Source organism: Sminthopsis crassicaudata, chromosome 3 (genome assembly GCF_048593235.1).
Source record: "Sminthopsis crassicaudata isolate SCR6 chromosome 3, ASM4859323v1, whole genome shotgun sequence".
Lineage (NCBI taxonomy): Eukaryota > Metazoa > Chordata > Mammalia > Dasyuromorphia > Dasyuridae > Sminthopsis > Sminthopsis crassicaudata.
Window position 1 is genome coordinate 54,559,481 of NC_133619.1, and position 26,111 is coordinate 54,585,591.

Below are 26,111 nucleotides of genomic sequence, written 5' to 3' on the forward strand. Positions count from 1 at the left end.
AGTAATTGATTCACCATGATGACTGAGTCATCAAGAAAAGATTAAATTATATTTTCTTTAAAAAGGCAAGAAGTAATACATTTTAAAAGAGTTCTTCAAGGGTTTTCTCAGTAAACACTCATGTATCCAAAAAATTTGATTATCTAGAATGACTCATTCCCAGAGGATTCCAGATAAATGTATTTATTTGTTTTACTGTACAGACAGTGGATTCTTTTGAATGAATGTTGTCCAGAAACAATACTAGGACCATCTTTTCCTGCATGAATTCATTATCTGGAAATTCACTAAGGCCATGGGCATTTGGATGTGGTTTCTGATGAATAACTTGATGTTTCATATTAGTTTTAAATCTTTATTTATTTATTTTAAATGTTTTAATTTTATTTTTTGCTTAGGCAGTTGGGGTTAAGTGACTTGCCCAGGGTCACACAGCTAGGAAGTGTGAAGTGTCTGAGGTCACATTTGAACTCAGGTCCTCCTGACTTCAGGACTGGTGCTCTATCCACTGTGCTGCCTAGCTGCCCCCAATGCTTTCCTTTTCAAAACACATGAATGGGTACTTTTTAATTTCAGTCTCTCTGGGTGTAGATGGCTCTCTCCACAAGACCATTGGAACTGGCGTAAATCACCTCATGGTTGAAAAGAGCCAAGTCCATCAGAATTGATCATCACATAATCTTGTTATTGTTGTATACAATGTTCTCTTGGTTTTACTTATGAAGGCATTTTTTGGTTACTTGACATGATTATGTGTAAGCATTAAATTTTCAGAGAGTTTATTTGTAATTGTCCTATTCAAAACTAAGTTTAGCAATATCAGTCCTTTGAATATAATGACGTCTTTAAAATTCATTTACAATATAAAAAATACAAAAATTACTCTTTGCCATTTAGGACTTTTTCAAGAATAAGTATAAAATTAAAGAAAAAATATTTCATCCCCAGATGATTTTAAATTTTAATCAATATGAATGAAAAAATAACGGTAAAAATCAAAAGCTCTCAGTTTAAAAAAATTAAATTAGGGTTTACCTTTTCTGGTTTTTAGATTTTGGGGGGGAGAGGAATGTGATCATAGTCTCTGATCGTAGGGTCATTCTCTCACTCTGTAAGTCATATTCATGTTTGTAGCTTTCTTCAACTAAAAATGAGTAAAGCTATCATTTACATTTGTTGCTCAAATTTTTTGAGGGGAAAAAAGCCAAGTTTACTTAAGCACAAGCAGTTCCCTGTATTACATCCAGACAGAATTTGAGGTATGAGATCCAGAAAGACCTACTTTTGCCTAATAGTCTGAGACTTTCCAAGCCACTCCAGGACAGTTGGCAACAAACATCTTTTATGGAAAATTGAATCATTTTTCTGTAGGTAATAAAACCATATTTGCCCCTAAATAGCTCTTGATTTTAAGGGTATAATTCACTCAGTAAAACTTGGGCTTCAAATTTTAATCTAAATGAAAAACTAAATTAGGGTCTTCCCTTTGCACATCACCCTTGCCCTACAAGGATCCAATTCATTAAAATTAAATATTTTAAGATAGATGGATAGGATATGTAATACTTTATGTTAAAGGAAATTCCATTTGCTTCAATAAAAACAAAATTTAGCAAATGTTAGCTGTGATGGGATGAATTTAAGAGTTTGGAGGTGAAAGATTGGTCCAGCCAGAGGCTTAAATGAATAATTCATAGTCTTAAAGTTTCACCAAAAGAAGAAGAATGAATACATTTTGGAGAAAAAATGATTGTATTACTCACTGAATAATGATCACATTTTCTTCAAAATTAAAGAAAAATATCAGATCTTTTTTCAAAAGATGCTTATTCACTAGATTTCAGAAAACCTGGAAATATGTGAACAGATGCTGAGTGAAGTAAGCAGAACCGGGAGAACATTATGCACAGTAATGGGAACATTGTGTGGATGATCAGTTATGATAGACTTAGTTCTTCTTAACAATACAATAATCCAAGAAAATTTCAAGGATTTATGATGGAAAATGCTGACCACATCCAGAGGAAGAAGTCTGGATGCAGACTGAAGTATCTTGTTTTCACTTTGTTGCTGTTTTTTTCTTTCTTGTGGCTTTTCTCTTTTGTTCTGAGTCTTTTTTGGGATAACATAGTTATTGGGTAGATATGTTTAACTTACATACAAAATTTATAGCAGATTACTTGCTGTCTTGGGGAGGAGAAGAAGAAAAGAAGGAAGGAAAAATTTTGGAACCCCAAATCTTCCAAAGATGGATGTTGAAAATCATCTTTATATGCAATTGAAAAAATACTCTTAAGTTTTTTTAAAAGATTATTCGAGATTATTATGCCAGCCAAATTGATAAACATCCTGAGATGGCTTAAAGGGTATCTGCTTATTAGTCAAAGATGATTCTTCTTGGAGGAAGACTGATCTAATGGGATCATACAGAGAACTTAATCAGATTGATTAGTAGGTGGAATTAGGGAGCAAAAACATAAACCTGAGAAAGACAGACCAGACTTCTACTTTGCTCCAGAAGGCAGAATTAGGGACAATACATTGAAATTTCAAAGAATCATATTTGCCATGTTGCTGCCAGGGTTTATCTTCAGAATGAGAAAACATTTCCCTTTCAAGGACAGAAGACAAGGGGAGATAATAGTTGTCACAGAAGTCAAAATGGCAGCAATGAGGTGAACCTTTAAATAAGGCTGCAAGTTCCTCTTATCAGAGGACAACAAAAAGTAATCCTAACAATGGATGACCATCTGCTTTAGCATCTCCTTGCATATTATTTCTTATTTAATGGTGATTGAGGATTTTTCACTGTAAGGCCACCAGGTGGTAAGGGGATAAGATTTTTAAGATGTAAAATAACTATGATTCCTGTGTTTTGCTCACATTGAGTTAGTACTCCAACAAATGAAAAGCTCCTGCTCCTTTGAGATGGGGTGACATAAAATTGGAGGCAAGTCTACATTAAACCATTATTATCTTCAGCTTGATATAGAGGAGAAGAGATTTAGAAGCCTTCCTTTCCATGTTAGTACCACAAAAAGGCAAGCCAAACCCAAACAAAACAGAAATACCAATATTCTAGCTACTAAAAATGTCTTCATGCAAATGTTGACGACCACTAAAATGCATAAAACAGGAATGCATATGAAATGGACTGAAAATAATACTTTCCTTAGATGTCATTACTATATCATAACACAAAACTGGAAATAGATCTCACCAATTATTGACAAAAGTTTCTCACTATTTTCTTGTTCCCGATGCCCTAAACTTGAGATCTCATAACAATGTATTGTAGTTGAAAATTATTAGAAATAATTTCATCCCTAAGCCTAGATTAGATGAAATAAAAAATAAAATTAAGGAGTTATTAAATTCTGAAGTAAAAAAGTCAAAGAATCCAAGGCAACTGGAAATCTTCACTTAACATAAACTCTAGCAATTTTTCTAAAACAAAATACTACTGTTTTAAAAAGATGGTATCTCAGATAATTTTGAAAAGGAGATGGGTATATTTAGGAATTTAAAAATTCTTTTTTTGAGTTTGATAATATGAATTATAGGAGGAAATATTTATTACTTATTAATGTTATTTGAACCTAGTTCTATATGGCTAGAAAATTATCTAACTCCAAACCTTAGATCCTGCTGATCTCAGAGACCCTCCTGAGAAATTGGACCTTGGCCAAAGTGAGACATTAGCCGATAATAGTGGGCAGACAGATATTGATTGACCCATCCTTGTGTCATCTAGTTTACATACTTTTGTCTAATCACACTCAATGTTGATCACTGAATCACATTCTTTGAAGTCACTAGAGTAAGTTGTTGAAAAGGTAAATAAAAAAGGGCATAACAGTTCAAGGATTCAGACTTGTGGTTGAATCACAATCCCTCTGGTACTTAGTCTCATCTATAAAATGAGGGGTGTGAGGATGGACAGGACTTCTGATCCCTTCTTGTTCTAAATCTATAATTCTATGATTCTAAAATATAATTGTTCATTTGTTTAGCTGTGTTTGACTTGCCATGGGGTTTTCTTGGCAAAGATACTGGAATGGGTTGCCATTTCCTTCTCCAGTGACTTGAGGCAAACAGATTTTTAACTTAAGTTAAAAGTAAAATTTAAAGTAAGATTTTTAACTCACATTTATGTACTTTAAATAAATCTCTGTCTCTCTTCCTTTCTCTGTGTGTGTCTCAACTTATCCTCCCCACCACAGGAATATATAATTTTATACAAAAGCAATATATTGACTAAGAGCCATAAAAGACAAACAAACAAAAAAAAAAACCATAAGGGAGTAAAAAGCAATTTATGATCAATTTGGTACTTATTAAACATAGTTCCCCAATACCTCATAACATTTACATTGCCTTTAGCATCACAATGTTTTTGATTCAGTTTTATACTATAGCTTGTTCGTGTACTATAAATACACAAAACTAACCTAAGTATTAGGGGGAGTATTCAATGTCCACATGGAAAATTGTTCTCTATTTTAAAAATTCCATCAATACAATAATGAGATAGCATGGCATAATGAATGGATTAAAGTTCAATTAATTAATAAATAATGAATGGAATAATGTTCAATGTGGAGTCAGGAAATCCTCAGATACTTATTACTTATTAGTATCAGACTAAATCACTTACCATTTTTTGGCCTTAGTGCTACATCAGCAAAAGTAGAGTAGTTGGGTTAGAGGGGCTCTTAACAATCCAGCTGTCAGTACATGATCCTATGACCATAAAAAATTAAGGACAATTGATACAAAATGTGATGTCATTTAAAAAGATAGTAGAAGCCCATTATGGTTCTCCTCCACCTTAAAACTATTCTCATCTGTTGTAAATACAACTGAGTAGGGCTTTCACACAAAAGAGGAAGTTGGGATAAAACATCTTATTGGTTATGTGGTGTGCAGAGATGACATCAGTTATATAGTTTCAACAAAAACCATATCAAACATGTACATCTAATGGAATCATTCCCTAAGTAATTTTTTTAAAAATGCAATTTGGTCTCAGTAAGTGTAAAATTCTTAATGTATGCTAAGGGAAATATACAGACTGAAGACCTCAAGCTTGACTCCAGAAATCAAATCAAACCTATGGGTAAAAGAGACTTTTAAATGGATACATGACTTAGTAATAAAAGATTAAATCATACCAAATTAGAAGTGCAAAGAAAGAAATATTTTTGGTACTATGATAAAGAAAACTCCATGACTAAACAAAGGAAAGAGAGGATTATAGCAGATAAAATGGATATTTTTGATTTCATAATATAAAAGATCCCACACCAAAAAATTTAATTAAAATTAAAAAGGAAGCTGTTATTTGGGGGGGGGAGAGAAAGGCTGATATCTGAGATATATCAGAAATTGTTCCAAATATGTAAGAACAAGAACCATTCCCCAATAGATAAATGATCAAGGAATATAAATAGGTAATTCTCATAGAAAAAAAAAGAAACCTAATCTAAGAGTGAACAAATTTCTTTCTTTCTTTTTTTTTTTTTGAGGTGTGAAAGGGGATGATTCAGATCTTAACAGAGGAAATGAAAATCAGATTTTACCTAACAGATAGCAAAGATGACAAAAAAGGAAAATAATAATTGTTGGAGGGGCTATGGTGGATCTATGAATGGTCCAATTAGTCTAAATGGAAATTTTTAACTATACGCTAAAAATCAATAAACTCTGCAGTTTGATCTGGAAGCATCTGTAGGCAACCTATAGCCCAAATAAATTAAGGATCAAAGAAATAAATCCTGTACCGGACACAGGAAACTAGCCTGAACTCAGGATTTGGGATATCACAAGTGATAAAGTCAAGAAGACACAGAAAAATGGACTTAAAACAGTTAGAGTCAGCAGATTGACTCTCTGTGCCTTATTCTGTCCCCTATAAAACAGTTTTCTCCCAATAGTAAGAGGCAGCATGTGATAATAGTTTCAATAGTTTGGAAGAGTAATGATACTTCTCTCTGGGATTGTTTCTGTTCCTACAAATCCTATCTGCAACATCAGCAGATAGTTTACTTGGGTGACAGATGAAACAGGTTCTACAAGACTTTCCCTCTTTTTATATTACAATCTTGTTTTCCTGCATTTCTTCCCCAGCTTCAGTTCCATTAATCTGATTCCTTCTGGTTAAATTCTTAATGTGCCTATGTCTCTCAGGATCTATATACAGCAACTGGATTTTAGTTGGGATTTCAGCAAGGCCTATTAAGGACCTATATGTACAAAAATATCCTTATTTTTGGTTGATTTTTTTTGTTCTAACAAAGAACTGGAAACTAAAGTAGTGCCCATCGTCTGGGGAATTGCTTATCACATTGTTTTATATTGTTATTATATTTATATTTATAAATTAAATTTATTATTTATTTCTCTTCATAACTGCAAATATACATATTATATGCATGTTTATGTATATTTAAGTTGTTTATGTATATTTTATATATTTATATATTATTTACATTTATTTATAAATTGTATAAATTTTAAATATGCACATCACATATGTACATATATATTCATATTATATTTATTTTTATATACTAAAGGTCCCTCCATTGTACAAGTTAGGCTGTTTTCCCTAAAAGGTATTGAAGCTATTTGTTGTTATTCAGTTGTGTATGACTCTTCATGACTATATTTGGGATTTTTCCTGGCAGAGACAATGGAGTGGTTTGCCTTTTTCTTTTCCACTCATTTTACAGATGAGGAAACTGAGGAAAAACAGGGTCCTACAACTAGTAAGTGTCTGAGGCTGATTGTATTCAAGAAGATGTCTTCCTGATTCAGGGCCTGGTGCTCTATCCATTGCTCCATCTACTTGCTCTGTATTGGAACTATCCTCAAGATAAATGACTCAGAGCATTAATATTTAGGTCATTGTCATAGATTATTAAAACAAGAAGATACTCATTCTCCCCCATACTTCTACTTTAGCTTATGATCAGTGATATGATATAAACCATATTGGGAGCCTGTGTTTTAACTGAATCAATTTCTTAGGACTATCTCTGCTCTGAATGTCCTTCCAGTACTATCCAATGGAAAAGTAAACCTCCTTTTATCAATTGTTAAATTGATTGTGAATATCTTATTTTATTCCACTTTTGGACCTAAACTATCAAGAGACCATTCTGAGTAAGGCTCAGCCCACAAAAATAAATCCGAGCAATGTTATTATGTCATATCAAAGGGATGCTTTCAGGGAAGTCTGGGAAGACTTCTACGAACTGGTGCAATGTGAAGAAAACAGAAACAGGAGAACAATTTATACAACAACAACACTGAATGAAAAACAATTATTAAGGGCTTATTGGGTGCCCAGAAATGTGCTTTGGAAACAAATACAAAATAAAAAAATAGTGCCCGCCTTCAAAGAGTTAACATGTGAGAGACAATCCAGAAAATGGAGACCTTCAAAGAATTAAGAATTCTGGCAATGTCATGATAAGCATTGATTTCAGAGGAGGAGGATGACACAAGCTAAGCAAGCATTCTTGGCAGAGGAGTTATGGATTCTAAGTACAGAATGAGATATACATTTTTAGACATTGCCAGTATGGGAATTTGTTTCTCTTGATTATGCATAACTATTTCAAGTGTTTTACTTTTTTTAAAAAAAATGGGAAGAGGTTATAAAGAGAGGATTAAGATTAATTAAAAAAAAGGGGGGGAGAAGGTCATTGAAGAAAAAAAGTTCCTTGAAGTTTTGTTTTTTTTTTTTAAGAATGAATAGAATTGTTCTATAGGAAATGAGCAGTGGTCCACTACATGGTGCAGTGGATAGAGTAAGAAAGAAATAGTGGATAAGAAAGTGGATAGAAAGAAAGAAAGAAAGAGTCATCAGGATGATTTCAGAGAGGCCTGGAGAGACTTACATGAACTGATGCTGAGTGAAGTGAGTAGAACCAAGAGATCATTGTACACAGCAAGAGCAAGATTAAATGATGGTCAATTATGAGGGACATAGGTCTTTTCAACAATGACGTGATTCAGGTCAATTCCAAAGGTTTTGTGATGGAGAGAGCCACTTGCATCCAGAGAGAGGACTGTGGGTATTGAGTGTGGATCACAATATAGTATTTTTACATTTTTTGTTGTTGTTTGCTTGCTTTTTTTTCTTTCTCATTTTCCCCTTTTCTATCTGATTTTTCTTGTGCAGCATTGTAAATGTGAAAAATATGTATAGAAGAATTGAACATGTTTAACATATATTGGATTACTAGGGGAGGAGGTGGGGAGAAGGGAGGAAGAAAAATTTGAAATACAAGGTTTTGCAAGGGTAAAAGTTGAAAACTACCTTTGCATATATTTTGAAAACAAAAAAGCTATTACTCTTCAAGTAAAAAAATGAGTAGAAAGTATAATTTCTAGTGTCCAGATGTGGAGTGATGAAGAAACTCTCTGAAGCCCTCCTCTATTACCTCTCCAAATAACTCAACCCCCCCCTCAGAATTGATCTAGGAACTGGGAAGCAACTTACCAGCATGGGAAGAAAGGAGGAGCATGGGGTTAAAGAACAGCAGCAGCCAGCCAACGTCACAGCAAAAGGGATGCAGCAAAGGTCCAACCTAGGAGCAATCCATGGGCCAGGCCCCTAGGCAAATGAGTAGTTCGGGCAGTTTCAGGAAAAACCACCAGGCCCAGGCCTTGACTCCGTTGCTGATAAATGGTGAAGCCCCACTCCCGGACTGGGCAACATTGAGACCCCAGTCCTGGAGCCTGCCAGCAAAGAGACCTTGTTTTCTTAGCAACCAAGAATCAAGGTCCATCTCCTGGGGCAGACTGGCAACAAGATTACTCCTCCAGGGCCTACTAGCAGAGAGGTCCTATTTCCATAGCAACCAAACAGCTGGGCCCCACCCAGAGGTAGGACAGCAACTAAACCCCTCATCCAGGGGAGGCAAACAGAGGAGCTCCATCTCCTGTGTAAACTAGAAGGGAAGCCTCCTCTCCAGTGAAAGCCAGCAGTAAGACTCTGAGTCCCATTAAAAACCAGGGACACTGAAGGACAAGAGTCCAACTTTTATATAAAAACACCAAGTCACAAAAAAGGCAGCAAAAATGAGCAAAAACCAAACAAAAAAGAACCTGATGATAGAAAGTTACTAGGGAGACAAGGAGCATCAAAGCATACAAATAGAAGAGGACAATAGTGTTAATATGACTACATATGAAGCCTCAAAGAAAACTGTAATTTAGTCTCAGGCCCAAAAAGAATTCCTAGAAGAACTTAAAAAGGATTAAAAAAGATTAGAGAAGTAGAGGAAAAAATTGGAAAAGAAATGAGAGTCATGAAAAAGGAGTCAATAGCATGGGAAAAGATACACAATTTACTGAGGAAAATAAATCCCTAAAAAATAGAATTGGCCAAATGGAAAGAAAAACAAAAAATTACGAAACAAAATAATTCCTTAAAATTAGAATTGAGCAAGTAGAAGCTAATGACTCTATGAGACATCAAGATATGGTAAATGAAATTTTTAAAAGTTTAAAAAAAGATAGGTAAAAGTGAAATTTTTCATTGGAAAAATAGGTGATTCAGAAAATAGATCTGGGATAGATAATATAAGAATTATTGGACAATCTGAAAACCATGATTAAATAAACAAATCTGGGTAACATATTTTTTTCATTATTATTATAGCTTTTTGTTTGTTTGTATGCATGGGTAATTTTTCAGCATTGACCTTTGCAAAACCTTCTGTTCCAACTTTTCCCCTCCTTACCCTTCCCCCCTCCCCCAGATGGCAGATAGATCAATACATGTTAAATATGTTAAAGTATATGTTAAACACAATATATGTATACATATCCATACAGTTATTTTGCTGCACAAGAAAAATCGGACTTAGAAATAAGGTAAAAATAACTTGAGAAGGAAATCAAAACTGCAAGCAAACAAAAACAGAAGGAATAGAAATGCTATGTTGTGGTTCACACTCATTTCCCAGAGTTCTTTCGCTGGATGTAGCTGGTTATCTTCATTATTGAACAAACGGAACTGATTTGTTTCTTTTTGTCTTCTTGCAGTACTTTTTCCTTTATCTGTGAGCTCTGGAATTTGGCTATGATGTTCCTGGGGTTTTCATTTGGAGATCTCTTTCAGGTTGTGATCAATGGATTCTTTCTATTTCTATTTTGTCTTCGAATTCTAATACTTCAAGACAATTTTCTTTGATGATTTCTTGAAAGATGTTACCCAATGACACTGATATATTGTTGGTGGAATTGTGAATGCATCCAACCATTCTGGAGAGCAATCTGGAATTATGCTCAAAAAATTATCAAACTGTACATACCCTTTGACCCAGCAGTGTTACTACTGGGCTTATACCTCAAAGAGATCTTAAAGAAGGTAAAGGGACCTGTGTGTGCAAAACTGTTTGTGGCAGCCCTTTTTGTAGTGGCTAGAAACTGGAAATTGAATGAATGCCCATCAATTAGAGAATGGCTGAATAAGTTGTTGCATATGAATATTATGGAATATTATTGTTCTGTAAGAAATGACCAGCAGGAGGATTTCAGAAAGACCTGGAGAGACTTACATGAACTGATGCTGAGTGAAGTGAGTAGAACCAAGAGATCATTATATACTTTAACAACAATACTATATGATGATCAATCTTTAACCCTTTATCATCATTACAGAACATTAAAGAACTAGAGGGTTTAGAATATGATATACCAGCAAGCAAAATATTTAGGATTATAACCAAGAATCACCTACCTATAAAACTGAATATATCTTTCTGGAGGAGGGGTGGACATTTCGTGAAATAGAGTACTTTCCTATTAAGTATTCCTAATTAAAATATCAGAGATGAACTTTAAAAATGACCTTGAAATACAAGACCAAGGGAAACATTAAAAATTTAAAAAGAAATAAGAGAAAATATAAGAACTTCAATAAGGTTGAATTGATTATATTTCTGTTACAATATAATATTTGTAACTCTTAAGAATTTTATTAGTATAAGAGCATTTAGAAAGAATATATAAGGACAAAGGAGGTAGATATAAGATAACTTTGATGAGATGATACCCTCAAAACAAAATAAAGGGTTAAAAAAGAAAATTTCACTGGAAGAAAAAGAAAGAGGGAGATTGACCTAGGTAAATGATCTCGCATAAAAGAAACATGAAAGAACAATTAAAATGGAGGGGAAAATAGCAGGCTGAAACCTTGCTCTCATCAAAATTGGCTCAAATCCTCAGTTAGGAAATAATTAAAAGATAAAGGTTAAGAAAGACTATCTGTTGAAGGTAGAATTTTAGTTGCTACGTAAAGGAAACCAGGGAACTTAGTAGTCAAGCAGATAGGCCAGGGGATAGCCAGAGGAAATACCTAAAATTGGTGGATGCAGTGTCTGGTGTCTTATTTGCCTGAAAGCTGTTGGATTAAAGCGTTCTCATTGAGGAATAAGATATAAGAAGACTGGAAAGGTAGGGTTATGAAGGGATTTCTTTAAAAAAAGAATTAAAACATTTTTTCTTTAAAATTTTAAGTTCCAAATTCTATCTCTCTTTCCTTCACAGTCCCCTCCCCACTCCCTGACATGGTAATCAATAGATATAGGTTATACATATGCAATTATGTAAAAAATTTCCACATTAGTCATTTTGTAGCAAGAAACTCAAAAGAAAATAAAATGAAAGAAAGTAAAAATAGCATAATTCAGTCTATATTCAAGCAATATCAGTCCTTTCTCTGGAAATGGCTAATATGCTTCATCATTAGTTCTTAGTAGAGATGTCTAGCTCTACATTTCCAGTTATCCAGACCACTGGAATGAGGTTTAGACGTGAAACTAGAGGAGAAACTGGGAAAGAAAACAGTTCAAAGGTCATATGGGGAAGTAAAGGAAGCAAAGGGGCAATTAAGGAGCCATAGTATCTCCCTTAAACTTAAGCTATCAGTAGTTTTCAAGGTAGAGGGGAACCCTAATCTGCTACAATTGTAGTTATATATGGCTATGGTGACTGGTGAATTTTTGCCATGAATGTAAGTAACAGGCCATATATTTGAAAGTTTGGTTAATCAAGTGAGGTTCGTCTCACAACTCTATTGTCTACCACAACTGTATCTAATTAAATATGTTTTAGGAGGTTAGGATTGTAGTTAATTTTTAAAGAGTTAAGACTATTCCTTGTGATATTTGTCAGAATGATTTGGTATTTATAGTCTCATATAGGAACTAAGAATAATTGCACCTTTTTAAAATGGGATTTTGTTGGTGCTATCTTTTCATGTCCACATTTTACCAAATAAGTCTCCAAATTAACTCATTTCTATTCCACATCATAATTTTATTAGGCTTTATAATTAATCTGCAACAATATAACATATTCTGAGTGCCAAATCTGACTTTCCAATTGCGTTTTAACTCAACTCAATTTTAATTCCTGTCTTTTTACTAGCTTTAAAAAAGTATAATAATTATTATTAAAGGATAAAAGATTTAAGTGGGAAAGGGAAAATGAGATTGTTCAGGGGAATGGAGTGGGCAAATTACTCCAAGTGGTCCCTGTGCTTGGTTGCTTTAAAATCAAAAGGCAATGGGACAGCTAAGTAGCACAGTGGATAGAGCACCTGCCCTGGAGTAAGGAGGACCTAAATTCAAAACTAGCTTCAAACACTACTAGTTGTAGGACTGTAGGTGAGTCACTTAGACTTAATTGCTTCCCCCCCCCCAAAAAAAAGGCAATATGCAAGATCACTGGTGTACTAGAAGCAAAACACTTGGTCTTTAGGTTTTTAGGAAGTAGGGTTGAATTCAGAAATTGGGCTGGGGTTAAGCAGTAGTCTAATAATGATTTCTTAATTCCCTAGTGATATAATAGAAAGAACACTGAATCTGGAATAAGAAGATCTGGGCTCAACTCTCAGTTCTTTCCTTCCTTTATAGCACTTGGGAAATCATTTTATATCTCTAGGTCTAAGTTTCCCTCAATGATAAAATGCGAAAAATTGAATTAAATCATCTTGGTGCAGTTCAACATCACTGATTGTGGAGAAAGGAGAACTTGAACTCAAATTCCATTTCTGAGGCTTATGATTAGTTTGACACAACCTCCCTGAGCCTCAGTTGCCCATCTGTAAAATAAAAGGGTTAGCCTAAATGGACTGTGACCCTTCAAATTCTAAATATATGATATCTTAGGTGACTTCTAACTTTGGATCCTATAGGCTGCCACCTTAACCAGAAAGGTATGCTTACTTAAAGGCTCCGTCTTACTGAGAGAACAGAGTCCTAGTTGAGGAGATGATGAAATGAAGGCAAATGAGAACTTAATTTCAAGAGTGTCCTAGCTTGAAAGTTAGAGCAATATAGAGCTTCTCTATCCTTCATATTTAAATAAAGCCTGTGACTTGGGTGATGATTTGGGTCAGTTGGGATACTCAAACTGTAAAGGCAGAGGTAGAACCAGTAATCTGAAAGAATCTCATCATTGAGTAGATATTATAAAATGCCCAAGTTCAAGACTGCAGCAAATTTCAAGGACCTCAAAGCACAATGTTTTGCATATATTAAGGATTTAAGAAATGCTTCACTCATTTGCTGATCAATGTAGTCTGGTAGGCAATTAGTGAGGTCTTGGAAGGTTCCAAAGACTTCTGGGAACAGCTAACAAGTCTAGTTTCTTGGAAAACTAACAAAGACAAGGAAGAGCTTTAGCTCTAGAGGAACTAAAGAATGGGTCATAGTGCCAAAGGCAAGGAATAAGACATGGACTTAAATATTAGGATGGGGATAGAAAAGAGTAGCTCCTTCATGGTATTTGAGGAAAAGCGACTGATTCCAAGTATTGTAGTGCAATTTAGCAAATTACCCAGCAGAAATAAAGACTTAATGATGATATGCTTAACCTATGTTTTTTAAAAATATTCATTTTTTTTTAAAGGTTGGATAGACCTGCTTTAAAATATCAGATTAGATGATTTACCACATTATTAAATAGAGTATTGTGTTATATCTAGTTTCCCTATAGGTGGCAGCATTGAGCAACTCATGTTTTTGTAATTGGCTGGTCACTTGTCCTATGTACACATTTCACTTTTGTAAGCTGCAGATCTAATTTGGAATATAATGGCTAGAGAAAATATATTTAATTGTTTTCCTGTCATCTTAGTTAATCTGAGAAGTGTGAGGTGGTGTCTCAGAGTTGTTTTAATTTGCATTTCTCTAATCAATAGTGATTTAGGGAATTTTGTTCATAAAACTATATGATGGCTTTAGTTTCATCATTTGAAAATTGCCTTTTCATATGCTTCGACCATTTATCAAGTAGGGAATGACTTGTCTTCTTATTGTACAAATTGTACAAAATAATTTTATTTCCAGATCTAAAATACAGAGTAAATGTAGAATCCAGAATTTCCAGAATTTCTTTCTGTCTCTCTCCCTCTCCCTTCTTTAGCAGATGTAGATAATCTATGTATGTATCTGTCTACCAGTAGAAAACGTAAGTTATATTGAACTTAGATATTTCTATTGAACTTAACTGTTTTTTAAAGAAACAAAATAGTTATGTAAATGTGCTGAAACCAAATGTTAGAATTTCAGTTATTTCTAAGGTTAGCCTTCGTATATAAAATGTGCAGATGTGAAGGAAATGGTTTCTTGTTATGTAGCTTAAATAATCAATAATCAACCAATAATTCATTATGGAATGTATTTACTAGCATGTCTTTTGTTCAGAATAGGATCTGGCAGAGCAACCTGGTTTTTAAATTATTATTGTTGTGAATGATTATAAAGATTGGAATTGTTTATTATCCACTCGTTACATTTGTAAGGAAATTGGGCTTTATTTAGATTAGAAAAATAAGTGTCAGAGACCTGGAACTAGAAAGGACTTTAAAGCCAATCATCTCATGTTACAGATCAGAACATCAAGGTGCAGAGATATACTCAGATAATATATACTCAGATGATAATATTGTCAGAGTCACAGAAGTATTTTAAAGCTTCAGAGACAGGTTTTGAACCTTAGGTCTCTAACTCCGGAGCCATTCATCATGTACCATTCCTTGTCCAGAGTCAATTTCACACGATTGCAAACTCAAAATATTTACAGTAAGCCCTCCATTTCTTCTTTTGAGGAGAGAAGATGCCCATCACTATGACCTTATTTTCATTACAGGAGTATTATTTCACTTAAAAAATACACAAAAAAGGAGGTATGAATGACTGGTACTATTCTAACCAGATCTAAAATTAACACTGGGCAGGCTTATCAGGACTGCATTATCATACTACTAAAAACACCCCTTGCTATTATTATAAAATAATAATTTTATTGAGTCGGACTGGCATTCTTTGTAATTTGGCTTGTTGAGATGAATATTCTCTCCCAATAGCCTTCCTTTCCCAATTCCCCAATCCCGCAGCCTTGCGAATTCATTGAACTGCAGTAACTGTTACTGTGTGTGTGTGTGTGTGTGTGTGTGTATGTGTGTGTGTGTGTGCGCGCGTGTGTTTTCACCCTTTAATAAAAATCTCCTATTTATAGTGTTGCTGATGTGGGCACGTGTGCCAGTGTTACCAAGCTGTGGCGGCAGTGTGTGTGTGTGTGTGTGTGTGTGTGTGTGTGTGTGTGTGTTGCACGCTGCAGATTAATAGAGTTTAGACAAAATAGAGGGCTTGGAGGGGAGGGAAGAGGGAAGGGGAGAGAATACGAGTCACCAGATTTGAACTGCCACACTGCAGAGATTCACAGCCCCTCAGTTTATAAATAACACACCACTGAATGGCGTCTACCTCCTTTTTTTTTTTTTTTTTTTTTTTTACTATGCATTGCAACCTACCTTGGAACCCTCTTCTCTCTCCCCACCTCCCCACGCTGCAGTGAATTGAAAGACAAGCAACTGCACCAATCATCAAGCTTCCCATGTGTTCAGGGAAGGCTTCCTACTTGCAGACTGGCTTTTTTTTTTTTTTTTTTTTATCCTCTACTCTCTATTCCTTCCCCCCCCCCCCCGCCTCCCCTTTCCCTTTAGCTACTGAGCATGCTCAGCTCCGCGGCTGGAATCATAGTGGAGTTGCAGTGTGGAGCATCCCACATTTCAGGAAAGCCTTAGTGGGAGGCGGGACCAGTGCAGATCAATACTAGGGCTGAAATCAAAAAGGGACTGCAGGAGAGTGCAGTGAGGGGAGACGAAGCATTAGTCAAGCTTTGCTTTCCACTTTGCCCTTTATTGATGGGCGTTATTTCATGGTTCTTCAGGTGACGTGGGTGGGCAGAGGCTACATTCTGTTTGTAGGTCAGCTGAAGAAAAAAAGATTCTGGGGCCCATTTACTTGTGATAAGGGAGAAGGTAAACACCTCGGAAAAGGTAAACAGCTAGAGCACGGCTGTCTGGACAAGCAGAGCTCCTGACCTCGGCTTATGACAGACCGTGGTAGTAATGAGTTTGTAATCATCCATAATCTTTCTTCCCATTTCCCCTGTGATTAAGGGCACACGTTTATTACATGGCTTCCTGGTGTTATGGTTGCGCAGCACCAGCGGCTGCAGGGCTGAATTCTTCCTTTTGGCTATTCATTAACCGGACTATACACCGGGATTGAACCTTTCTTGTTGGCCTAATTAAGTCTATGCCGTAGCTAACTGGCAGCCCCTTTACTTGCCTTAAAAAAACAAAAAACAGAAAAACAAAACAGACCTTCTCAGTGTAGTATGACCAGTGAATGACACATCAAACTTTCTTTGGAGACCCTCACCATCTGTGTCTGCCTATCATTTTGACTGGGAGGCGGCGAGGAGGGAGAAATTGTATAAGCCCTAAGGGAAGAGAGCAACTAATTGTTATCCTCACCTGTTCCGCATACTTAAAGCACAGGATCACAGATTAAGCTGGAAGGAACCTTAGAGATCATTTATTTTAGAGGTTCCTAACCTGGAGTCTGTAAATTTGATTCACAATTTATTTTTGACAACCGTATTTTGAATAATTGGCTTCCTTTGTTAATCCCGTGTATTTTTCCCCCACTTAAAAACATTGTTCTGAGACTTAACCAGTGTGGCAAGGGGGTTCATGTTATCCGAATTCCCATTCGGTGCCCTTCCCACACCTACAAACCCACTGTGAATTGGCCGATCTTACTGCACTACAGTTATTCATCTTTGTTATGCCCTTCCTCCTTCCTCGTTCCCGATCTGGAGAGAGACTGAGCTTCCTTTTAGAGAGTCACCGCCAAAGTCCCCCCTCTTTGGTACTGCACCATACATACCCTTTCGCATCCGCCCAGGACCTGCATACAGAATAGATTGCAGTATGTCTCCTCAAACCTTGCCATTTTCAAAAATTTAAAGAAACCCTTCCCGGCCACACACACACACACAGAAAGAAAGAGGCTTCCTTTGACCAATTTTTGACAATTTCTCTGAAATCAAAGCCCGATTTTTAATACACCAAAAGCACGTGAAGATCTGCATAGATAATAATAGCTCACATTTATATAGAGCTTACTTTGGGCCGGGCACTGGGCTAGGTGTTTTACAGTTATTATTTGAGATATGTAGGTAAGAGATTAGTCGTAGTCACTCAATAAACATTAATGAATACCTACTAGGTGCCAAACATTGTGCTTAGTACTTTCCGGGCATTTCTTTTGAGATGAAATTGAACTGTCAGACACTCAATCAACATTACTAATACATTTATTCCGTGTCAGACACTGCTTGGTGCTTTACCGTTGTCATCTCGTTGGAATTAAGAGACCGATTGTTAGACACTTGATAAACATGTATGAAACGCCTACTATGTGCCGGACACTGCGCTTAATGTTTTACAGGTATCTCCTTTTGGTGAGCCTGAACTGTCAGTCACTCAATAAACACTAATGAAGCCCCTACTATGTGCCAGACACTGGGCTTAGTATTTTACAGATATCTCCTTTGTGGTGAGCCTGAACTGTCACTCAATCAACATTAATAAAGCACTTATTATAAGCCAGCCACGGCGCTAAGTGCTTTACAGTTATCTCATTGACCATAAGACTGGATTGTCAGTCACTCAATAAACACTAGGGAAGCACCTACTGGGTGCTGACCACGAGGAGAGACAGGCTGCCTGGTTCTGGGGGTCTCGGCCGTGTCCCCACCCTTTCAGCCCCGGTTTCCCCGAGCAGCGGGGGGCGGGAGGTGGCTGTCAGTGGGTGCACCTACGCCCCAGGGCGGGACCACTCCCCTCCTCGGTGCCTCCTTCTAGGTCAAAGCTGAAATAAACAAACCAGGCCGGCCGGGCCGGGCATGCTCAGTCGGACCGGGGCAGGTTTGGGTCGGAGAAGTCGGAGGCTTTATTTCGTGTGCGTGTGTGAGAGGAGTGTGAGTGAGCACTCCCGGGCCCAGCCGCCGCTCCGGGGCGCTGCCTGAGCGCAGCGCGGGGCGGGGGGGAGGAGGAGGAGGAGGAGGGCGGGCGCGGGTCGGATCGGAATGTAGCAACCTCGGCTGGAGCCTCTCGGCGGCGGCGGCGGTGGCAGCTCCCTCCGTCACGTGTCGCGGTCCTGGGAGGGAGACGCGGCGGCGGCACAGGCAGGGGGGCCCCGACGCTTGTTTGGGTTCTGCAACTCTCCGAGGAGGAGGAGGAGGAGGAGGAAGGAGGAGGGAGGAGGGAGGAGGACTGCCCCGGCTCCTCCCTCCCAGGGAGAAGGCGACTCTGCCTGGGACTCCTCTCCCTCCACCCCCCCGCCCCAGCTCCCCGCCAGCCCTCGGGGGCCGCCCCGGCGGCAGACTGCAGCGATACCCTCGCCCGCCCCGGCTGCATTTGTGTGGAAATGGCTCTTTCTCCTCCAGTGGATGGGGCTGGCCTCGGGGTCCGTGGCTGGCGGCGGCAGCGGCACGAGTGGCGGCGGGAGCCCCGCGGCCGGCTCTGAGATCCGATCCCGGTATTTCTGGGCAGAGGAGGAGGAGGAGTGGGGGGTGGGGCCGCTGCTGCGGAGGCTCGGGCTGCTGCTGGTGGCGGCGGTGGGAGGGTGAGGGTGGGAGGAGAGGGAGGAGAAGAAGGAAGAGGAGGGGGAAAGGGAGGAGGAGGAGGGAGAGCCCTGTGCAACGTTGGGACTTGGCAACACGCCTCCCCCGGCCCAAGGATATTTAATTTGCCTCGGGAATCGCGGCTTCCAGTGGAGGACTCAGAAACCGGAGGAGTGTGTGTGTGTGTGTGCTGGAGAGGGAGAGGCAGAGGAGAAAGGGGAAAAGCAGGGACCCCCTCCCCTCCCCAGCCCCCCAGCTCCTCCTCCCTGTGCAGGAATCCAGCCCATGCAATGAAAGATGCATCTCTGCTTCTTCCCAGCGGCGGCTGAGAGCAGACTTTGCTCTCTATGGATCGGGACTGGCCTCGTCCAGGACTGATTTTCACCCCCAAGGGCATGAAACACCCATAAACTCTCTCGCCGGGGATCCTGACTTCTGAGCAGCTGCTTTTCTTCCGAGCGCCGGCCGGGGAGAAGGAAGAAGCACCCGAGATCTGGATCAAGGACAAGGGGGAGGTTGTATTTTTTTGAGCCGTCCCCCCCTCTCTCCTCGGGCTGACTTGTTTGCATGTGCTGTGTTTGGGGGAGGTGCCCGCTCTCCCACCCACTCGCTTGTATTTTCCTGGCTCGGCGGCTGGGGCTAGGGCAGCGGCGGCAGCATGGCGAGCCCACCCGAGGGGGACGGCTGCTTCTCCGACGTGCGGAAGGTGGGCTACCTCCGCAAACCCAAGAGCATGCACAAACGCTTCTTCGTGCTGCGGGCGGCCAGTGAGGCCGGGGGCCCGGCCCGCCTGGAGTACTATGAGAACGAGAAGAAGTGGAGGCACAAATCCGGTGCCCCCAAGCGCTCTATCCCGCTGGAGAGCTGTTTCAACATCAACAAGCGGGCCGACTCCAAAAACAAACACCTGGTAGCCCTGTACACCCGGGACGAGCATTTCGCCATTGCCGCGGACAGCGAGTCGGAGCAGGAGAGCTGGTACCAGGCGCTCCTGCAGCTCCACAACCGGGCCAAGGGACATCACTTGCACCATTCCCACCACGAGGCTGCAGCTTTTGGAGTGGGAGGGGGAGGAGGCGGAGGGGGGAGCTGCAGCGGCAGCTCGGGCCTGGGAGAAGCCGGGGAGGACAGTAGCTATGGGGATATGGCCCCAGGACCAGCATTCAAGGAGGTTTGGCAAGTGATCCTGAAGCCTAAGGGCTTGGGGCAGACAAAGAACCTGATTGGCATCTACCGGCTCTGCCTGACCAGTAAGACCATCAGCTTCGTGAAGCTGAACTCGGAGGCGGCCGCCGTGGTCCTCCAACTGATGAACATTCGCAGGTGTGGTCACTCGGAAAACTTCTTCTTCATTGAGGTGGGGCGCTCTGCGGTGACCGGGCCCGGGGAGTTCTGGATGCAAGTGGATGACTCCGTGGTCGCCCAGAACATGCACGAGACCATCCTGGAAGCTATGCGGGCCATGAGCGAGGAATTCCGGCCTCGGAGCAAGAGCCAGTCGTCCTCCAACTGCTCCAATCCCATCAGCGTTCCCCTGCGCAGGCATCACCTCAATAACCCACCCCCCAGCCAGGTGGGGCTCACCCGGAGATCCCGGACTGAGAGCGTCACCGCCACATCACCCGCTAGTGTCGTGGGTGGGAAGCCCTGCTCTTTCCGGGTCCGGGCGTCCAGTGATGGAGAAGGCACCATGTCCCGGCCGGCCTCGGTGGATGGGAGTCCGGTGAGCCCCAGTACCAACCGGACTCACTCCCACCGGCATCGGGGCAGCTCCCGCTTGCACCCGCCTCTCAACCACAGCCGCTCCATCCCCATGCCTTCCTCCCGATGTTCCCCTTCCGCCACGAGTCCGGTCAGCTTATCGTCCAGCAGCACCAGTGGCCACGGGTCAACTTCCGACTGTCTCTTCCCGAGGAGGTCCAGTGCTTCGGTGTCCGGCTCCCCCAGTGACGGGGGCTTCATCTCTTCCGATGAATACGGCTCCAGCCCCTGTGACTTCCGAAGTTCCTTCCGCAGCGTCACGCCAGATTCCCTGGGTCACACCCCACCGGCCAGGGGCGAAGAAGATCTGAGCAACTATATCTGCATGGGAGGCAAAAACACGCCTAACCTGACCGCCCCCAATGGCCACTATAACCTGTCCAGAAGTGGCATCGGGCACCGCTATACCCCGGGAGCTGGCCCGAGTCCTGCCACTGTGGGAGATGAGGTAGCCACTGCTGCAGAGCTGGAGAAGAGTTTCCGCAAGAGAACACACTCAGCAGGTACCTCTCCTACTATTTCCCACCAGAAGACCCCTTCTCAGTCCTCCGTAGCATCCATTGAAGAGTACACAGAGATGATGCCTTCCTACCCGCCCTGTTCAGCGGCTGGCAGCGGGAACCGGGGCCAACCCTACCGCCACTCAGCCTTTGTGCCCACCCATTCCTATCCTGAGGAGTGTCTGGAGATCCATCCCTTGGAGGATCGGGGCGGCCACCACCACCATCACCGGGTGGATACTCCGGTGCTACATACAGATGACGGCTACATGCCCATGTCTCCTGGGGTGGCTCCAGTGCCCAGTGGCCGAAAGAGCGGTGGAGATTACATGCCCATGAGCCCCAAGAGCGTATCTGCCCCCCAGCAGATCATTAACCCCAGCCGGCGCCATTCTCAGAGGGTAGACCCCAATGGCTACATGATGATGTCTCCCAGTGGCAGCTGTTCCCCAGACAGTGCAGGTGGCTCTGGCAGCAGCAACGCGGCCACTTCTGGGAACAGCTATGGCAAGTTATGGACAAACGGGGTGGGTGGCCACCACCACCACCACATTCACCCAAAGTTCTCAGTGGAGAGCAATGACGGCAAGCTACCTTGCAGCAGCGATTACATCAACATGTCCCCTGCTGGGGACTCTGTGACCAGCAGCCCCTCAGATGGCTACTATGGCCCAGATGATCCACAAAACAAGGCCATCTATTCTTACTACTCATTGCCAAGATCCTTCAAACACACTCAGCAACAGCAGCAACAGCAGCAGCAGCAGCAGCAGCAGCAGCAGCAGCAGCAGCAGCAGCAGCAGCAGCAGCAGCAGCAGCAGCGTCGAGGGGAGCCTGAAGATGGTGGCCGGCTCCCTCACCTGCGCCTCTCGGTCAGCTCGGGCCGTCTCCTGTATGCCACTGCAGCTGAGGACTCGTCCTCTTCTGCCAGCAGTGACAGCCTGGGAGGAGGTGGAGGCGCACAGGAGGGGGCCCATGGCCATCTCCATCATCAGGCCCTGCCACAGCACCTGCCCCGGAAAGCAGACATGGTTGCCCAGACCAAGAACCGCTTAACCCGCCCCACCAGGCTGTCTCTGGATGGCCCCAAGGCCAGCACCTTGCCTAGGGCCAGGGAGCAGCCACAGCAGCCTCTTCTTCCCCCAGAGCCCAAGAGCCCGGGAGAATATGTGAACATTGAGTTTGTGGGTGATCAGCCGGGCTACTCCCACGGCTCGGCCATGTCCCTCTGCTCGCCCACAGTCAGGTGCCCATCCCAGCGACAGGCGGCCCCCAGAGAAGATGAGGCTGGCTCTGAGGAATACATGAACATGGACTTGAGGCCTCCTCGGAGGCCCGCCTGTCAGGAAAGCTTTGTGGCAAAGGCTGGCAGACCGTGCCCCCTGCCCACCGGGGCGGGTGGGGTGGGCAGGCCCAGCCGCGTGGTGCCAAACAGCCAGGATTACGTGACCATGCAGGTGGGTGGACCCTGTCCTGGCTGTGCAGATGCCTCCCTCAGCTATGTGGTCATGCAGGCAAGCAAGGCTTCGGAGGAGCCCAGTGTTCCAGCTGCTGCAGCTCCTGCCCCTTCCCTTTCTTTTACCGCAGCGCCCCCCTCTCTCCCCCAGCACCAAGGACAGGCAGAGCTGGCTAGCCGTCCATCCCTGTTAGGAGGTCCAAAGGGACCCGGAGGGATTAGCGCCTTTACCCGAGTGAACCTCAGTCCCAGCCGCAACCAGAGTGCCAAAGTGATCCGGGCTGACCCCCAAGGGTGCCGGAGGCGGCACAGCTCGGAGACCTTTTCCTCTACCCCCAGTGCTTCCCGGGGCAGTAACGTCTCGGTGCCCTTTGAGGCCGCTGGCGCAGGTGGCTCTGGGGCCACTGGCAGCAGTGAAGATGTTAAACGCCACAGTTCTGCCTCCTTTGAAAATGTCTGGCTAAAGCCTGGGGATGTTGGGGGCCCACCCGGCAGGAAGGAGACATCCCAGATGAGCGGGGCAGCAGCGGGTCTAGAAAATGGACTCAACTACATTGACCTGGATTTGGTCAAGGATTTTAATCACCGGCCCCAGGAGTGTCCCCCTCTGCTGCAGCCTCCTCATCAGCCCTGTGGCAGCAATGGAGCCAGTGGGAACGGCTGCTCCAGCGAGGACCTAAGCGCCTATGCGAGCATCAGCTTTCAGAAGCAGCCTGAGGACCATCCATAGCTCCTCCTGAAAAATCACAGCAGGTGAGTTTTCCAGTGATTTAGGCCAGGCGGCAAAAGCTTGTCCCCTATTGCTGCCTCCTTCCCCCTCTCTCTCTTCCTCCCTCCCTCATGTCTACCTCCCCCCCCCCTCATGTCTTCCTCCCCTACCTTGCCAGGCCTGCAAGGATCGGAGGGACACACACACACACACACACACACACACACACACACACACACACACACACACACACAATTCTCACCCAGTGATCTAGGGCCAAAGCTTGGCACCTTGTGCAGTCCAAACTGCATTGGAAAAACAACTTGTCATTGTTTATCAGAAGGCTAGGTAAGGGAAACATATATAAGTATTACTGGCCACTGTGTCAGAGGTATCTGGGTCTGTAGACCTCCATAGTGCAAATATATAGCATATGTGTGAATAGGTGTGTACATGTGTATGTACACATGGATGTTTGCACACACCATTTCTAGGGTTTGTATAAGAGGAAGAAGCCTAGGCTGTTCTTGTTAGTAAATTGCAACAAAAAATCAACAGACTGGCCCCCTGGGTTGGGGTGGGAGGGGGAGGAGGGTGGAAATCTTGCTACAAAATAATCTTTACTTGGATTTTTAAAGAAGTGGCTAACCACCCATCTGAGACTGGTTTAATTTAAAATCAAGGTCGTCTTGGCCAACTTGGGACTTTGGGTCTGGTATTTCAGAATGCTAAGACATCCTAAAACAGACATAGGAAGCCATATTCAAATTGCCCTTAAAAGCTTTTATCACTAATCTAGTTAAAAACAAACAAACAAACAAACCAACATATTGAAAATGAAGTCAAAATGGGTAAAGAAATAAGATCTCTCTTTGTTCCTGAATCAATATTCCAACAATATTATTCACACGTAGACACATCATCTCTAAGGCATGACTGTTTTTCAGACAGGATATGCAGTAATCCTCTGCATGCAACTGGGACCCATTATTAGTGAAGAGTTATGGAGGTTCATTACAGTGTGTCTGTATTACAGTAGTCTGCTTTTGGAAATGTCTGCACTGAGACTGAAATATCTTTTGGGGGCTACTGTCCGGTTTATTTAAAATTATTTAAGCTGTTTCTGTTTGTGGAAAGAAGTAAGTCAGGAAACGGGGATCTTTTCTTAATTTTTTTTTGTTTCTTTTTTTACATAAAGCACAAATGAACTATATTAAATGCCATCTTCATAGATTTCATTGCTGTCAGTCTCTAAGCTGAGAATAGACATTTCAATAGTAAATGTTCAAAGCTGACTTGGAAAAACTATGGCTAAGGTGTGTTGAGGATAAACATAGCTGCTGTTTGCCCACACTTTCCTTCCATTGAACATGTTGCCTGACTGGTGATCTTAGCCATAGATTGAGTTGTAGAATACTTTTGCACATAGTGTGAAGAATTGTCTACTAGGAAGTTTCTACCATTTGGAAACAATTTATTCTAGTGAACTTGTTATCTTGTGACTCTTATTTCTGTATCAAAGATGAGTTTTTTTTTTTTTTAAGTGTTTCTTAAATGTATGTATGTGTTCATTCATAAAATATTGATTTTTTTTTAACTGACCTTTCAGGAAGCTAGTTAATTTCTGTAGGGACAATTTCCTTGATTCTAGTAGCTTTGACCCCACATCAATCATTATTTTGTCTTAGATGTATGAAAACACAGTGACAGAAGGGCAATGACATCAAATCAAGAGTTTAGATTCTAGGATGTGTCAGCAGAGTGATGCTTACTTGTTTATCTTCAGTGTGTTTGTTTGACCCAGATGAGCTATGGTGTGTTGGGTGTAAATATTTGGAATTAAATTTATCAATGAAGAACTGTCTTGTTTCTTTGAAATTAGATTCCTTGTAGTATGAATCATTGGTAGAGTAGTCACAAGTAAAAAAAAAAAATGTTGTTTCATCATATTTATTCATAGCTGCTCTATAATTGAGCCAAAAAAAAAAGTGAGCAAGAAAAGTAGATCTTTAGTAATAATCTTCCCAGAGAGAAATGTATTCACTTTAGGTGGAAGGATTACCCCAAGTATATTCATTCATAAAATATTGCTTTTTTTGCCTTAAGCTTCCAGTTCTAGGCAAGTGTGTTAATTTCAATTGTGACTCTTTTCTTTGCTTCCCAATAGAAGAGATATTCTTCTTAAAATTGGCATTCATATTCTTTCAGGAAAAATAATACTCGGAATAATCAAATTCTAATAATCACAAAATAAGGAGTTGTAAGGGGGCAATTCCTTCATATTTATTAGTTAGATGGAAATGTGGGGCAGGTATCTCTGTGTGAATTGGGTATTGTAGCAGCTGATTTGGGTTATCAAAACAAAATTGGGATATATTGTTCAGTAATACCCACCATCTTAGGCCTGTTTTCAATTGTTCAGTTAAGAAATATTTTGCTTATCTTGATAGAGATATGAATCATATCATTCAGTAGCCAGACCGAAGCTCCTAGAGCTAAGTAAGTTTTGCATTTGTGAAAAAATCTTGTAACTTCCTGGGCTTTTATTTTTCCTTCCTTTCAGGTGGGGCTTGGATCTTTAGGTAGAAGAAAGGGGAATATGGAGCTATGAGAAGCTTAAAGTGCTAGTTAAGTGTTTCCTTCTGTTCCCCCCCCCCCCTTTCATTCTGCACCTTTT

General features: G+C 41.4%; 1 protein-coding gene across 1 annotated transcript in view; it reads left to right on the plus strand.

The window, feature by feature from the left end:
* The first annotated feature begins 19,530 nt into the window (after window positions 1-19,530).
* IRS1 (insulin receptor substrate 1) overlaps window positions 19,531-26,111 on the plus strand; it is a 74,661-nt gene continuing 68,080 nt past the window's right edge. The window contains exon 1 of the mRNA XM_074298578.1: window positions 19,531-23,478. Within this exon, the coding sequence (XP_074154679.1) occupies window positions 19,667-23,455 (3,789 nt within the window). The 5' untranslated portion in view covers window positions 19,531-19,666 and the 3' untranslated portion in view covers window positions 23,456-23,478. The remainder of the gene's footprint in view (window positions 23,479-26,111) is intronic.